The sequence below is a fragment of the Nerophis lumbriciformis genome, linkage group LG13 (assembly GCF_033978685.3).
Source record: "Nerophis lumbriciformis linkage group LG13, RoL_Nlum_v2.1, whole genome shotgun sequence".
NCBI classification, from domain to species: Eukaryota; Metazoa; Chordata; class Actinopteri; order Syngnathiformes; family Syngnathidae; genus Nerophis; species Nerophis lumbriciformis.
The window spans coordinates 2015001-2030716 of NC_084560.2; the positions used below are offsets into that span (position 1 = coordinate 2015001).

A 15716-nucleotide genomic window follows, 5' to 3' on the forward strand; every position below is an offset into this window, starting at 1 on the left:
AAACACAATGAAACATACCAAACACAATGAAACATACCAAACACAATGATATATACCAAACACAATGAAACATACCAAACACAATGAAACATGCCAAACACAATGAAACATGCCAAACACAATGAAACATACCAAACACAATGAAATATACCAAACACAATGAAATATACCAACCACAATGAAACAAACCAAACACAATAAAATATACCAAATACAATGAAACATACCAAATACAATGAAACATACCAAACACGATGAAACATACCAAACACAATGAAACATACCAAACACAATGAAACATACCAAACACGATGAAACATACCAAACACAATGAAATATACCAAATACAATGAAACATACCAAACACAATGAAACATACCAAACACAATGAAACATACCAAACACAATGAAATACACCAAACACAATGAAACATACCAAACACAATGAAACATGCCAAACACAATGAAACATACCAAACACAATGAAACATACCAAACACAATGAAACATACCAAACACAATGAAATATACCAAACACAATGAAACATACCAAACACAATGAAACATACCAAACACAATGAAATATACCAAACACAATGAAACATACCAAACACAATGAAACATACCAAACACAATGAAACATACCAAACACAATGAAACATACCAAACACAATGATATATACCAAACACAATGAAACATACCAAACACAATTAAACATACCAAACACAATGAAACATGCCAAACACAATGAAACATACCAAACACAATGAAACATACCAAACACAATGAAATATACCAAACACAATGAAACATACCAAACACAATGAAACATACCAAACACAATGAAACATACCAAACACAATGAAGTATACCAAACACAATGAAACATACCAAACACAATGAAACATACCAAACACAATGAAACATACCAAACACAATGAAATATACCAAACACAATGAAATATACCAAATACAATGAAACATACCACACAATGAAATATACCAAACACAATGAAACATACCAAATACAATGAAACATACCAAACACAATGAAACAGGCCAAACACAATGACACATGCCAAACACAATGAAACATGCCAAACACAATGAAACATGCCAAACACGATGAAACATACCAAACACAATGAAACATACCAAACACAATGAAACATACCAAACACAATGAAACATACCAAACACAATGAAACATGCCAAACACAATGAAAGATACCAAACACAATGAAACATACCAAACACAATGAAACATGCCAAACACAATGAAACATACCAAACAATGAAATATACCAAACACAATGAAACATACCAAACACAATGAAACATACCAAACACAATGAAATATACCAAACACAATGAAACATGCCAAACACAATGAAACATACCAAACACAATGAAACATACCAAACACAATGAAACATACCAAACAATGAAATATACCAAACACAATGAAACATACCAAACACAATGAAACATACCAAACACAATGAAATATACCAAACACAATGAAACATGCCAAACACAATGAAACATACCAAACACAATGAAACATACCAAACACAATGAAATATACCAAACACAATGAAACATACCAAACACAATGAAACATACCAAACACAATGATATATACCAAACACAATGAAACATACCAAACACAATGAAACATACCAAACACAATGAAACATGCCAAACACAATGAAACATACCAAACACAATGAAATATACCAAACACAATGAAACATACCAAACACAATGAAACATACCAAACACAATGAAACATACCAAACACAATGAAATATACCAAACACAATGAAACATACCAAACACTATGAAACATACCAAATACAATGAAACATACCAAACACAATGAAACACACCAAACACAATGAAACAGGCCAAACACAATGAAACATACCAAACACAATGACACATGCCAAACACAATGAAACATACCAAACAATGAAATATACCAAACACAATGAAACATACCAAACACAATGAAACATACCAAACACAATGAAATATACCAAACACAATGAAACATGCCAAACACAATGAAACATACCAAACACAATGAAACATACCAAACACAATTAAACATACCAAACAATGAAATATACCAAACACAATGAAACATACCAAACACAATGAAACATACCAAACACAATGAAATATACCAAACACAATGAAACATGCCAAACACAATGAAACATACCAAACACAATGAAACATACCAAACACAATGAAATATACCAAACACAATGAAACATACCAAACACAATGAAACATACCAAACACAATGATATATACCAAACACAATGAAACATACCAAACACAATGAAACATACCAAACACAATGAAACATACCAAACACAATGAAATATACCAAACACAATGAAACATACCAAACACAATGAAACATACCAAACACAATGAAATATACCAAACACAATGAAACATACCAAACACAATGAAACATACCAAACACAATGAAATATACCAAACACAATGAAACATACCAAACACAATGAAACATACCAAACACAATGAAACATACCAAACACAATGAAATATACCAAACACAATGAAACATACCAAACACAATGAAACATACCAAACACAATGAAACATACCAAACACAATGAAACACACCAAACACAATGAAACATGCCAAACACAATGAAACATACCAAACACAATGAAACATACCAAACACAATGAAACATGCCAACACAATGAAACATAACAAACACAATGAAACATACCAAACACGTTTTCAAGGTTAGCACTTTGGCATCACGCTACGATGCTACGTGCTAACCACCGCTAACATAAGCACTATGCTAACTTGTTCTGCTGGTCTTGAACTGGTCTGCTGACTACAGACTTCTCGTGACTACTTGGTGCTGAGGTCTAGAACCTGACTCTGGTCCTCTCTTCATCATCTATTTGTGAGGTCTTGAACTGGTCTTCTGGTCTTAAATAGGTCATCTAGTAATACGCTGGTACTGAGGTCTTGAACTGGTCTTAAGCAGGTCTTCTAATGATACACAGGCCCTGAGGTCTTGAACTGGTCTTCTGGTCTTAAACAGGTCGTCTAGTAATACACTCGTCCTGGGGTCTTGAACTGGTCTTCTGGTCTTAAGCAGGTCTTCTAATGATACACTGGTCCTGAGGTATTTAATTTGTCTTCTAGTCTTAAAATGTTTTATTTCTAGAGATACACTGGTCCTGAGGTCTTGAACTGGTCTTCTGGTCTTAAAAAGGTTATTACTAGTGATAGGCTGGTCCTGAGGTCTTGAACTGGTCTTCTGGTCTTAAAAAGGTTCTTTCTAGTGATGCACTGGTCCTGAGGTCTTGAACTGGTCTTCTGGTTTTAAAAGGGTTCTTTCTAGTGCTACACTGGTCGTGAGGTCTTGAACTTGTCTTCTGGTCTTAAGATGTTCTTTGTAGTAATACATTGGTTGTGAGGTCTTGAACTTGTCTTCTATTCCTAAACAGGTCTTTTACTAATACACTAGTCTTGAGGTTTTGAACTTATTTTCGGGTTTTAAACAAGTATTCTAGTCATAAACTGGTTACAGACTGGTCTTCTCGTGATAGAGTGGTTCTTCGGTCTTGAACGGGACTTCTGGTCTTAAATAGGTCTTTTAGTCATACACTGGTCAACTTGTCGTAAACTGGTCTCCTGGTCTCAAACTGGTCTTCGAGTCATAAAGTGGTTGTGAGGTCTTGAACTGGTCTTCTGGTCTTAAGCAGGTCTTCTAATGATACACTGGTACTGAGGTATTTAATTTGTCTTCTAGTCTTAAATGTTTTTATTTCTGGTGATACACTGGTCCTGAGGTCTTGAACTGGTCTTCTGGTCTTAAAAAGGTTATTACTAGTGATACACTGGTCCTGAGGTCTTGAACTTGTCTTCTGGTCTTAAAAAGGTTCTTTCTAGTGATGCACTGGTCGTGAGGTCTTGAACTGGTCTTCTGGTTTTAAAAGGGTTCTTTCTAGTGCTACACTGGTCGTGAGGTCTTGAACTTGTCTTCTGGTCTTAAGATGTTCTTTGTAGTAATACATTGGTTGTGAGGTCTTGAACTTGTCTTCTATTCCTAAACAGGTCTTTTACTAATACACTAGTCTTGAGGTTTTGAACTTATTTTTCGGGTTTTAAACAAGTATTCTAGTCATAAACTGGTTACAGACTGGTCTTCTCGTGATAGAGTGGTTCTTCGGTCTTGAACGGGACTTCTGGTCTTAAATAGGTCTTTTAGTCATACACTGGTCAACTTGTCGTAAAGTGGTCTCCTGGTCTCAAACTGGTCTTCGAGTCATAAAGTGGTTGTGAGGTCTTGAACTTGTCTTCTGGTCTAAGCTGGTCTTATAGGTGCAACTGTTCTTCTGGTGTATTTTAGCCATAAACTGGTCTTCTTGTCTTGCACCAGCCTGATGGTCTCAAATTGGTCTTGTGGTCAAAAGTGGTCATGGGTCTTAAAACACTATTCTGGTCTTCAATTGGTCTTCTCGTGATAAACTGGTCAGGAGGCCTTAAACTGGTCTGTCGGTCTTGAACTAAAGTTGACTGGTCTTAAACTGGTCTCCTGGTCATAAACTGGTTGTGGTCTTAAACGTGTCTTCCGGTCTTAACTTGGTCCTCTAGTCTTGAACTGGTATGTTGGTCTCAATCTGGTTTACTGGCATTTAACCGGTCCTAGAGTCTTCAACTTGTCTTTTGGTCTTAAACTGGTCTACCGGTTGCTGTGGTGATGGTGATGCATTGTCTAGTCTTGGTCCTGGTCCTGGTGTGGACTGAGACCAGGCGAGTGGTGTGCACACCTTGCTGCACACTCCTGGCTGCTTTGTGAGGACAAGGACTAAATGGTGTCTAACTAAAAACCACGGCTCACCTTTCCCTCTGCTTTTATCTTGTGGGACTCGGTGCTTTTATTTTGAAGGGCGTATTCATGCATTAATGTAATATAATATAATAATATGGCCTCACTCGGACGTGCACTTCCTGGAAGTCGTCAAGAGGCGGAGCTATGGTTCATATATCCGTCTGTGTGTGAGCTCTGATTGGCCCATTGATCTTTTGTCTGGACCAATCAGAGGGCTCGATGCACCCATCACAGGACGTTCAGCACCTGAGGCTGTCAGGAAACTGATGACTCTTCAACTTGTTGGACTTCCTGTGTCCGCCTCCTCGTCAGCACTTTCACTTCTGCAAATCTTCCTGGAACTGCACCGTTTGTCTCTCTCTCTGTGTGTGTGTGTGTGTGTGTGTGTGTGTGTGTGTGTGTGTGTGTGTGTGTGTGTGTGTGTGTGTGTGTGTGTGTGTGTGTGTGTGTGTGTGTGTGTGTGTGTGTGTGTGTGTGTGTGTGTGTGTGTGTGTGTGTGCGTGTGTGTGTGTGTGTGTGTGTGTGCGTGGTTTAGCTTGAAGGACACCTCAAGTGGACTTTGCCATGAAAGGTGCTCAGTGGCGCCACCTGCTGTCTTGGCTGTCACCGCCAGTTTTTACAGAGTGGGCGTGTCTTAAAGTGTTCACATTGATTACACCAGTAACTACACACACACACACACTCACACTCACACACACACACACACACACACACACACTCTCTCTCTCACACACACACACACACACACACACACACACACATCTTTGTGTCCCTTTTTTTGCCTTTTGTGACCTCATGACACACATTAGCCCCGCCCATTTCCACCTCACCTTCACCAAGGTGTTGATGAGAGCGATCCACTTCATTGTGTGACCCACAGTACCTGCACAGGTTATTCAAGGTCAAAGACCCAAGCACCACTTCCTGTCCACACCTTATCCACTTCCTGTCCATTTCGCTCAACTTCCTGCTCATTCCTTGTCCACTTCCTGTCCATTACTTACTTGTATGTCTTATCCTTGTCCACTTCCTGTCCTATCCTTGTCCACTTCCTGTCTTATCCTTGTCCACTTCCTGTCCTATCCTTGTCCATTTCCTGTCCTATCCTTGTCCACTTCCTGTCCTATCCATGTCCACTTCCTGTCCTATCCTTGTCCACTTCCTGTCCTATCCTTGTCCACATTTGAGCCACTCCTCGTCCATTTCCTGTCCTATCCTTGTCCACTTCCTGTCCTATCCTTGTCCTCATTTGAGCCACTCCTCGTCCATTTCCTGTCCTATCCTTATCCACTTCCTGTCCTATCCATGTCCACTTCCTGTCCTATCCTTGTCCACTTCCTGTCCTATCCTTGTCCACTTCCTGTCCTATCCTTGTCCTCATTTGAGCCACTCCTCGTCCATTTCCTGTCCTATCCTTATCCACTTCCTGTCCTATCCATGTCCACTTCCTGTCCTATCCTTGTCCACTTCCTGTCCTATCCTTGTCCACATTTGAGCCACTCCTCGTCCATTTCCTGTCCTATCCTTGTCCACTTCCTGTCCTATCCTTGTCCACTTCCTGTCTTATCCATGTCCACTTCCTGTCCTATCCTTGTCCACTTCCTGTCCTATCCTTGTCCACTTCCTGTCCTATCCTTGTCCACATTTGAGCCACTCCTCGTCCATTTCCTGTCCTATCCTTGTCCACTTCCTGTCCTATCCTTGTCCACATTTGAGCCACTCCTCGTCCATTTCCTGTCCTATCCTTGCCCACTTCTTGTCCTATCCTTGTCCACTTCCTGTCTTATCCATGTCCACTTCCTGTCCTATCCTTGTCCACTTCCTGTCCTATCCTTGTCCACATTTGAGCCACTCCTCGTCCATTTCCTGTCCTATCCTTGTCCACTTCCTGTCCTATCCTTGTCCTCATTTGAGCCACTCCTCGTCCATTTCCTGTCTTATCCTTGTCCACTTCCTGTCCTATCCTTGTCCACTTCTTGGCCTATCCATGTCCACTTCCTGTCTTATCCTTGTCCACTTCCTGTCCTATCCTTGTCCACATTTGAGCCACTCCTCGTCCATTTCCTGTCCTATCCTTGTCCACTTCCTGTCCTATCCTTGTCCTCATTTGAGCCACTCCTCGTCCATTTCCTGTCTTATCCTTGTCCACTTCCTGTCCTATCCTTGTCCACTTCTTGGCCTATCCATGTCCACTTCCTGTCTTATACTTGTCCACTTCCTGTCCTATCCTTGTCCACATTTGAGCCACTCCTCGTCCATTTCCTGTCCTATCCTTGTCCACTTCCTGTCCTATCCTTGTCCTCATTTGATCTACCTCCTGTCCATTTCCTGTCCTATCCTTGTCCACATTTGAGCCACTCCTTGTCCATTTCCTGTCTTATCCTTGTCCACTTCCTGTCCTATCCTTGTCCACTTCCTGTCCTATCCATGTCCACTTCCTGTCCTATCCATGTCCACATTTGAGCCACTCCTTGTCCATTTCCTGTCCTATCCTTGTCCACTTCCTGTCTTATCCTTGTCCACTTTCTGTCCTATCCATGTCCACTTCCTGTCCTATCCATGTCCACTTCCTGTCCTATCCATGTCCACTTCCTGTCCTATCCTTGTCCACTTCCTGTCCTATTCTCGTCCACATTTGATCTACCTCCTGTACACACCTTGTCCACATTTGAGCCACTCCTTGTCCATTTCCTGTCCTATCCTTGTCCACTTCCTGTCCTATCCATGTCCACTTCCTGTCCTATCCATGTCCACTTCCTGTCCTATCCTTGTCCACTTCCTGTCCTATCCTTGTCCACATTTGATCTACCTCCTGTACACACCTTGTCCACATTTGAGCCACTCCTTGTCCATTTCCTGTCCTATCCTTGTCCACTTCCTGTCCTATCCATGTCCACTTCCTGTCCTATCCATGTCCACTTCCTGTCCTATCCTTGTCCACTTCCTGTCCTATCCTTGTCCACATTTGATCTACCTCCTGTACACACCTTGTCCACATTTGAGCCACTCCTCGTCCACTTCCTGTCCTATCCTTGTCCACTTCCTGTCCTATCCTTGTCCACAGGTTATCCACCTTCTGTCCCCTCTTGATCTACTTCCTGTCCTATCCTTGTCCACTTCCTGTCCAGTGAGTGTATTTCATCAGGTTGTCTCCTGCAGTGTTCAGCGACGCCCTCATCAGAGGGGGGAGGGGCAGCGAGGAAGACGAGACGCCGGACGCTTCTCCCCGTGTTGGCCACGCCCTCCTGCACCATGAGGGGTCAGAGGTCAGCTGGTGTCCGGGTGACGACTCGGACTACCTCGTGGGCGGTAAGCGGTGCGCCGGCTGCATGTGTACGTGTCACACCTCTCACACCTCCTCACACCTCCTCACGCCTCTCACACCTCCTCACACCTCTCATGCCTCCTCACACCTCCTCACACCTCCTCACACCTCCTCACACCTCTCACACCTCCTCACACCTCTCACGCCTTCTCACACCTCCTCACACCTCCTCACACCTCCTCACACCTCTCACACCTCACACCTCCTCACACCTCCTCACGCCTCTCACACCTCCTCACACCTCTCACACCTCCTCACGCCTCTCACACCTCCTCACACCTCCTCACACCTCTCACGCCAACTCACACCTCTCACACCTCATCACACCTCCTCACACCTCATCACACCTCTCACCCCTCTCCACACCTCCTCACACCTCCTCACACCTCCTCACACCTCCTCACACCTCTCACACCTCCTCACATCTCTCACACCTCCTCACACCTCCTCACGCCTCTCACACCTATCACACCTCTCACGCCTCTCACACCTCCTCACACCTCTCACGCCTCCTCACACCTCTCACACCTCATCACACCTCCTCACACCTCCTCACACCTCCTCACACCTCCTCACACCTCTCACACCTCCTCACACCTCTCACACTTCTCACACCTCATCACACCTCCTCACATCTCCTCACACCTCTCACGCCTCTCACACCTTCTCACACCTCCTCACACCTCTCACACCTCCTCACACCTCTCACACCTCCTCATGCCTCTCACACCTCCTCACACCTCTCACACCTCATCACACCTCATCACACCTCTCACACCTCCTCACACCTCTCACACCTCCTCACACCTCATCACACCTCCTCACACCTCCTCACACCTCCTCACACCTCCTCACACCTTCTCACACCTCCTCACACCTCTACACCTCCTCGTGCCTCTCACACCTTCTCACACCTCTCACACCTCCTCACACCTCTCACACCTCCTCATGCCTCTCACACCTTCTCACACCTCTCACACCTCCTCACACATCCTCACACCTCTTCACACCTCTCACACCTTCTCACACCTCTCACACCTCCTCACACCTCTCACACCTCCTCACACCTCCTCACATCTCTCACACCTCCTCACACCTCTCACACCTCCTTACACCTCTCACACCTCCTCACACCTCTCACATCTTCTCACACCTCCTCACACCTCCTCACACCTCTCACACCTCTCACACCTCCTCACACCTCACACCTCCTCACATCTCTCACACCTCTCACACCTCTACACCTCCTCGTGCCTCTCACACCTCTCACACCTCCTCACACCTCATCACACCTCCTCACACCTCCTCACACCTCCTCACACCTCTCACACCTTCTCACACCTCCTCACACCTCTACACCTCCTCGTGCCTCTCACACCTTCTCACACCTCTCACACCTCCTCACACCTCTCACACCTCCTCACGCCTCTCACACCTTCTCACACCTCTCACACCTCCTCACACCTCTCACGCCTTCTCACACCTCCTCACACCTCCTCACACCTCCTCACACCTCTCACACCTCACACCTCCTCACACCTCCTCACGCCTCTCACACCTCCTCACACCTCTCACACCTCCTCACGCCTCTCACACCTCCTCACACCTCCTCACACCTCTCACACCTCTCACACCTCATCACACCTCCTCACACCTCATCACACCTCTCACCCCTCTCCACACCTCCTCACACCTCCTCACACCTCCTCACACCTCCTCACACCTCTCACACCTCCTCACATCTCTCACACCTCCTCACACCTCCTCACGCCTCTCACACCTATCACACCTCTCACGCCTCTCACACCTCCTCACACCTCTCACGCCTCCTCACACCTCTCACACCTCATCACACCTTCTCACACCTCCTCACACCTCCTCACACCTCCTCACACCTCTCACACCTCCTCACACCTCTCACACTTCTCACACCTCATCACACCTCCTCACATCTCCTCACACCTCTCACGCCTCTCACACCTTCTCACACCTCCTCACACCTCTCACACCTCCTCACACCTCTCACACCTCCTCATGCCTCTCACACCTCCTCACACCTCTCACACCTCATCACACCTCATCACACCTCTCACACCTCCTCACACCTCTCACACCTCCTCACACCTCATCACACCTCCTCACACCTCCTCACACCTCCTCACACCTCCTCACACCTTCTCACACCTCCTCACACCTCTACACCTCCTCACACCTCTCACACCTCCTCACACCTCTCACGCCTCTCACACCTCTTACACCTCCTCACGCCTCTCACACCTCTCACACCTCTCACACCTCTCACGCCTCCTCACACCTCCTCACGCCTCCTCACACCTCTCACACCTCTCACACCTCCTCACACCTCTCACACCTATCACACCTCCTCACACCCCTCACGCCTCCTCACGCCTCTCACGCCTCTCACGCCTCTCACACCTCCTCACACCTCCTCACACCTCTCACACCTCACACCTCTCACACCTCCTCACACCTCATCACACCTCTCACACCTCCTCACACCTCTCACACCTCCTCACATCTCTCACACCTCCTCACACCTCATCACACCTCTCACACCTCCTCACACCTCCTCACACCTCTCACACCTATCACACCTCCTCACACCCCTCACGCCTCCTCACGCCTCTCACGCCTCTCACGCCTCTCACACCTCCTCACACCTCCTCACACCTCTCACACCTCCTCACACCTCCTCACACCTCCTCACACCTCTCACACCTCCTCACACCTCCCACACCACCTCACACCTCTCACACCTCCTCACACCTCTCACACCTCCTCACACCTCCTCACACCTCCTCACACCTCTCACACCTCCTCACACCTCCTCACACCTCCTCACACCTCATCACACCTCTCACACCTCCTCACACCTCTCACACCTCCTCACACCTCCTCACACCTCCTCACGCCTCTCACACCTCCTCACACCTCTCACGCCTCCTCATGCCTCTCACACCTCCTCACGCCTCTCACACCTCACACCTCATCACACCTCCTCACACCTCTCACACCTCCTCACACCTCTCACACTTCTCACACCTCATCACACCTCCTCACACCTCTCACACCTCCTCACACCCCCCACACCTCCTCACACCTCTCACACCTCCTCACACCTCCTCACACCTCCTCACACCTCCTCACACCTCTCACACCTCCTCACACCTCCTCACACCTCCTCACACCTCCTCACACCTCCTCACACCTCATCACACCTCTCACACCTCCTCACGCCTCTCACACCTCCTCACACCTCTCACACCTCTCACACCTCTCACACCTCCTCACACCTCTCACACCTCCTCACACCTCCTCACACCTCTCACACCTCCTCACACCTCTCACACCTCCTCACACCTCTCACACCTCCTCACACCTCCTCACACCTCTCACGCCTCTCACACCTCTCACACCTCCTCACACCTCCTCACACCTCCTCACACCTCTCACATCTCCTCACACCTCATCACACCTCCTCACACCTCTCACGCCTTCTCACACCTCCTCACACCTCCTCACACCTCATCACACCTCCTCACACCTCCTCACACCTCCTCACACCTCTCACACCTCTCACACCTCCTCACACCTCTCACGCCTCTCACACCTCATCACACCTCTCACACCTCCTCACACCTCTCACACCTCCTCACACCTCTCACACCTCCTCACACCTCCTCACACCTCCTCACACCTCCTCACACCTCTCACACCTCCTCACACCTCATCACACCTCATCACACCTCATCACACCTCCTCACACCTCCTCACACCTCTCACACCTCCTCACACCTCCTCACACCTCATCACACCTCTCACACCTCCTCACACCTCCTCACACCTCATCACATCTCTCACACCTCCTCACACCTCTCACACCTCCTCACACCTCTCACACCTCCTCACACCTCCTCACACCTCTCACACCTCCTCACACCTCCTCACACCTCCTCACACCTCCTCACACCTCCTCACACCTCTCACACCTCATCACACCTCATCACGCCTCCTCACACCTCTCACGCCTCCTCACGCCTCTCACGCCTCTCACGCCTCCTCACACCTCTCACGCCTCTCACACCTCCTCACACCTCTCACACCTCCTCACACCTCCTCACACCTCTCACACCTCCTCACGCCTCTCACACCTCCTCACACCTCTCACGCCTTCTCACACCTCCTCACACCTCCTCACACCTCCTCACACCTCTCACACCTCCTCACACCTCTCACGCCTTCTCACACCTCCTCACACCTCCTCACACCTCCTCACACCTCTCACACCTCACACCTCCTCACACCTCCTCACGCCTCTCACACCTCCTCACACCTCTCACACCTCCTCACACCTCTCACACCTCCTCACGCCTCTCACACCTCCTCACACCTCCTCACACCTCTCACGCCTACTCACACCTCTCACACCTCATCACACCTCCTCACACCTCTCACCCCTCTCCACACCTCCTCACACCTCCTCACACCTCCTCACACCTCCTCACACCTCTCACACCTCCTCACATCTCTCACACCTCCTCACACCTCCTCACGCCTCTCACACCTATCACACCTCTCACGCCTCTCACACCTCCTCACACCTCTCACGCCTCCTCACACCTCTCACACCTCCTCACACCTCTCACGCCTCCTCACACCTCTCACACCTCCTCACACCTCTCACACCTTCTCACACCTCCTCACACCTCATCACACCTCCTCACACCTCCTCACACCTCTCACACCTCATCACACCTCCTCACACTTCCTCACACCTCATCACACCTCCTCACACCTCCTCACACCTCTCACACCTCTCACACCTCCTCACACCTTCTCACACCTCTCACACCTCACACCTCCTCACACCTCTCACACCTTCTCACACCTCCTCACACCTCATCACACCTCCTCACACCTCCTCACACCTCATCACACCTCCTCACACCTCCTCACACCTCTCACACCTCATCACACCTCCTCACACCTCATCACACCTCCTCACACCTCTCACACCTCCTCACACCTTCTCACACCTCCTCACACCTCTACACCTCCTCGTGCCTCTCACACCTTCTCACACCTCTCACATCACCTCACACCTCCTCACACCTCTCACACCTCCTCACACCTCCTCACACCTCATCACACCTCCTCACACCTCTCACACCTCTCACACCTCCTCACACCTCCTCACACCTCTCACACCTCCTCACACCTCTCACACCTCCTCACACCTCTCACACCTCCTCACACCTCTCACACCTCTCACACCTCTCACGCCTCCTCACGCCTCCTCACACCTCTCACACCTCCTCACACCTCTACACCTCCTCGTGCCTCTCACACCTTCTCACACCTCTCACATCACCTCACACCTCCTCACACCTCTCACACCTCCTCACACCTCCTCACACCTCCTCACACCTCTCACACCTCTCACACCTCCTCACACCTCCTCACACCTCTCACACCTCCTCACACCTCTCACACCTCCTCACACCTCTCACACCTCCTCACACCTCTCACACCTCTCACACCTCTCACGCCTCCTCACGCCTCCTCACACCTCTCACGCCTCCTCACACCTCTCACACCTCTCACACCTCCTCACACCTCCTCACACCTCTCACACCTCCTCACACCTCTCACACCTCCTCACACCTCTCACACCTCCTCACACCTCTCACACCTCTCACACCTCTCACGCCTCCTCACGCCTCCTCACACCTCTCACACCTCCTCACACCTCTCACACCTCTCACACCTCATCACACCTCATCACACCTCCTCACACCTCCTAGCACCTCATCACACCTCACACCTCTCACACCTCCTCACGCCTCTCACACCTCACGCCTCTCACACCTCCTCACACCTCTCACACCTCCTCACATCTCTCACACCTCCTCACACCTCCTCACGCCTCTCACACCTATCACACCTCTCACGCCTCTCACACCTCCTCACACCTCTCACGCCTCCTCACACCTCTCACACCTCCTCACACCTCTCACGCCTCCTCACACCTCTCACACCTCCTCACACCTCTCACACCTTCTCACACCTCCTCACACCTCATCACACCTCCTCACACCTCCTCACACCTCTCACACCTCTCACACCTCATCACACCTCCTCACACTTCCTCACACCTCATCACACCTCCTCACACCTCCTCACACTTCCTCACACCTCATCACACCTCCTCACACCTCTCACACCTCCTCACACCTCCTCACACCTCTCACACCTCCTCACACCTCTCACACCTCTCACACCTCCTCACACCTCTCACACCTCTCACACCTCCTCACACCTCCTCACACCTCTCACACCTCCTCACGCCTCTCACACCTCATCACACCTCCTCACACCTCCTCACACCTCCTCACACCTCCTCACACCTCTCACACCTCCTCACACCTCCTCACACCTCCTCACACCTCCTCACACCTCCTCACACCTCTCATGCCTCCTCACACCTCTCACATCTCCTCACACCTCCTCACACCTCCTCACACCTCTCATGCCTCCTCACACCTCTCACACCTCATCACACCTCCTCACACCTCCTTACGCCTCTCACACCTCTCACACCTCCTCACACCTCTCACACCTCTCACACCTCCTCACACCTCTCACGCCTACTCACACCTCCTCACACCTCCTCACACCTCTCACACCTCCTCACACCTCTCACACCTCTCACACCTCTCACCTCTCACACCTCCTCACACCTCTCATGCCTCCTCACACCTCTCATGCCTCCTCACACCTCTCACACCTCCTCTCACATCACCTCACACCTCCTCACACCTCTCACACCTCCTCACACCTCCTCACACATCCTCACACCTCCTCACACCTCTCACACCTCCTCACACATCCTCACACCTCCTCACACCTCTCACACCTCCTCACACCTCCTCACACCTCTCACACCTCCTCACACCTCCTCACACCTCTCACGCCTCTCACACCTCCTCACACCGCCTCACACCTCCTCACACCTCCTCACGCCTCTCACACCTATCACACCTCCTCACACCTCTCACACCTCCTTACACCTCTCACACCTCTCACACCTCCTCACACCTCCTCACACCTCTCACACCTCCTCACACCTCCTCACACCTCTCACGCCTCTCACACCTCCTCACACCTCTCACACCTCCTCACGCCTCTCAAACCTCCTCACGCCTCTCACACCTCACACCTCATCACACCTCCTCACACCTCTCACACCTCCTCACATCTCCTCACACCTCTCACACCTCCTCACACCTCCTCACACCTCCTCACGCCTCTCACACCTATCACACCTCCTCACACCTCTCACACCTCCTTACACCTCTCACACCTCTCACACCTCCTCACACCTCTCACACCTCCTCACACCTCTCACACCTCTCATGCCTTCTCACACCTCCTCACACCTCCTCACACCTCTCATGCCTTCTCA

At 49.3% G+C, this 15716-nt stretch overlaps 1 protein-coding gene across 1 annotated transcript in view; it reads left to right on the top strand.

Moving 5' to 3' along the window:
* The window catches only part of zeb2a (zinc finger E-box binding homeobox 2a), a 68891-nt gene that overhangs the window by 17897 nt on the left and 35278 nt on the right, over window positions 1–15716 (top strand). The window contains exon 2 of the mRNA XM_061971805.2: window positions 8065–8214. Coding sequence (XP_061827789.1) covers window positions 8065–8214 — 150 coding nt within the window. The remainder of the gene's footprint in view (window positions 1–8064; window positions 8215–15716) is intronic.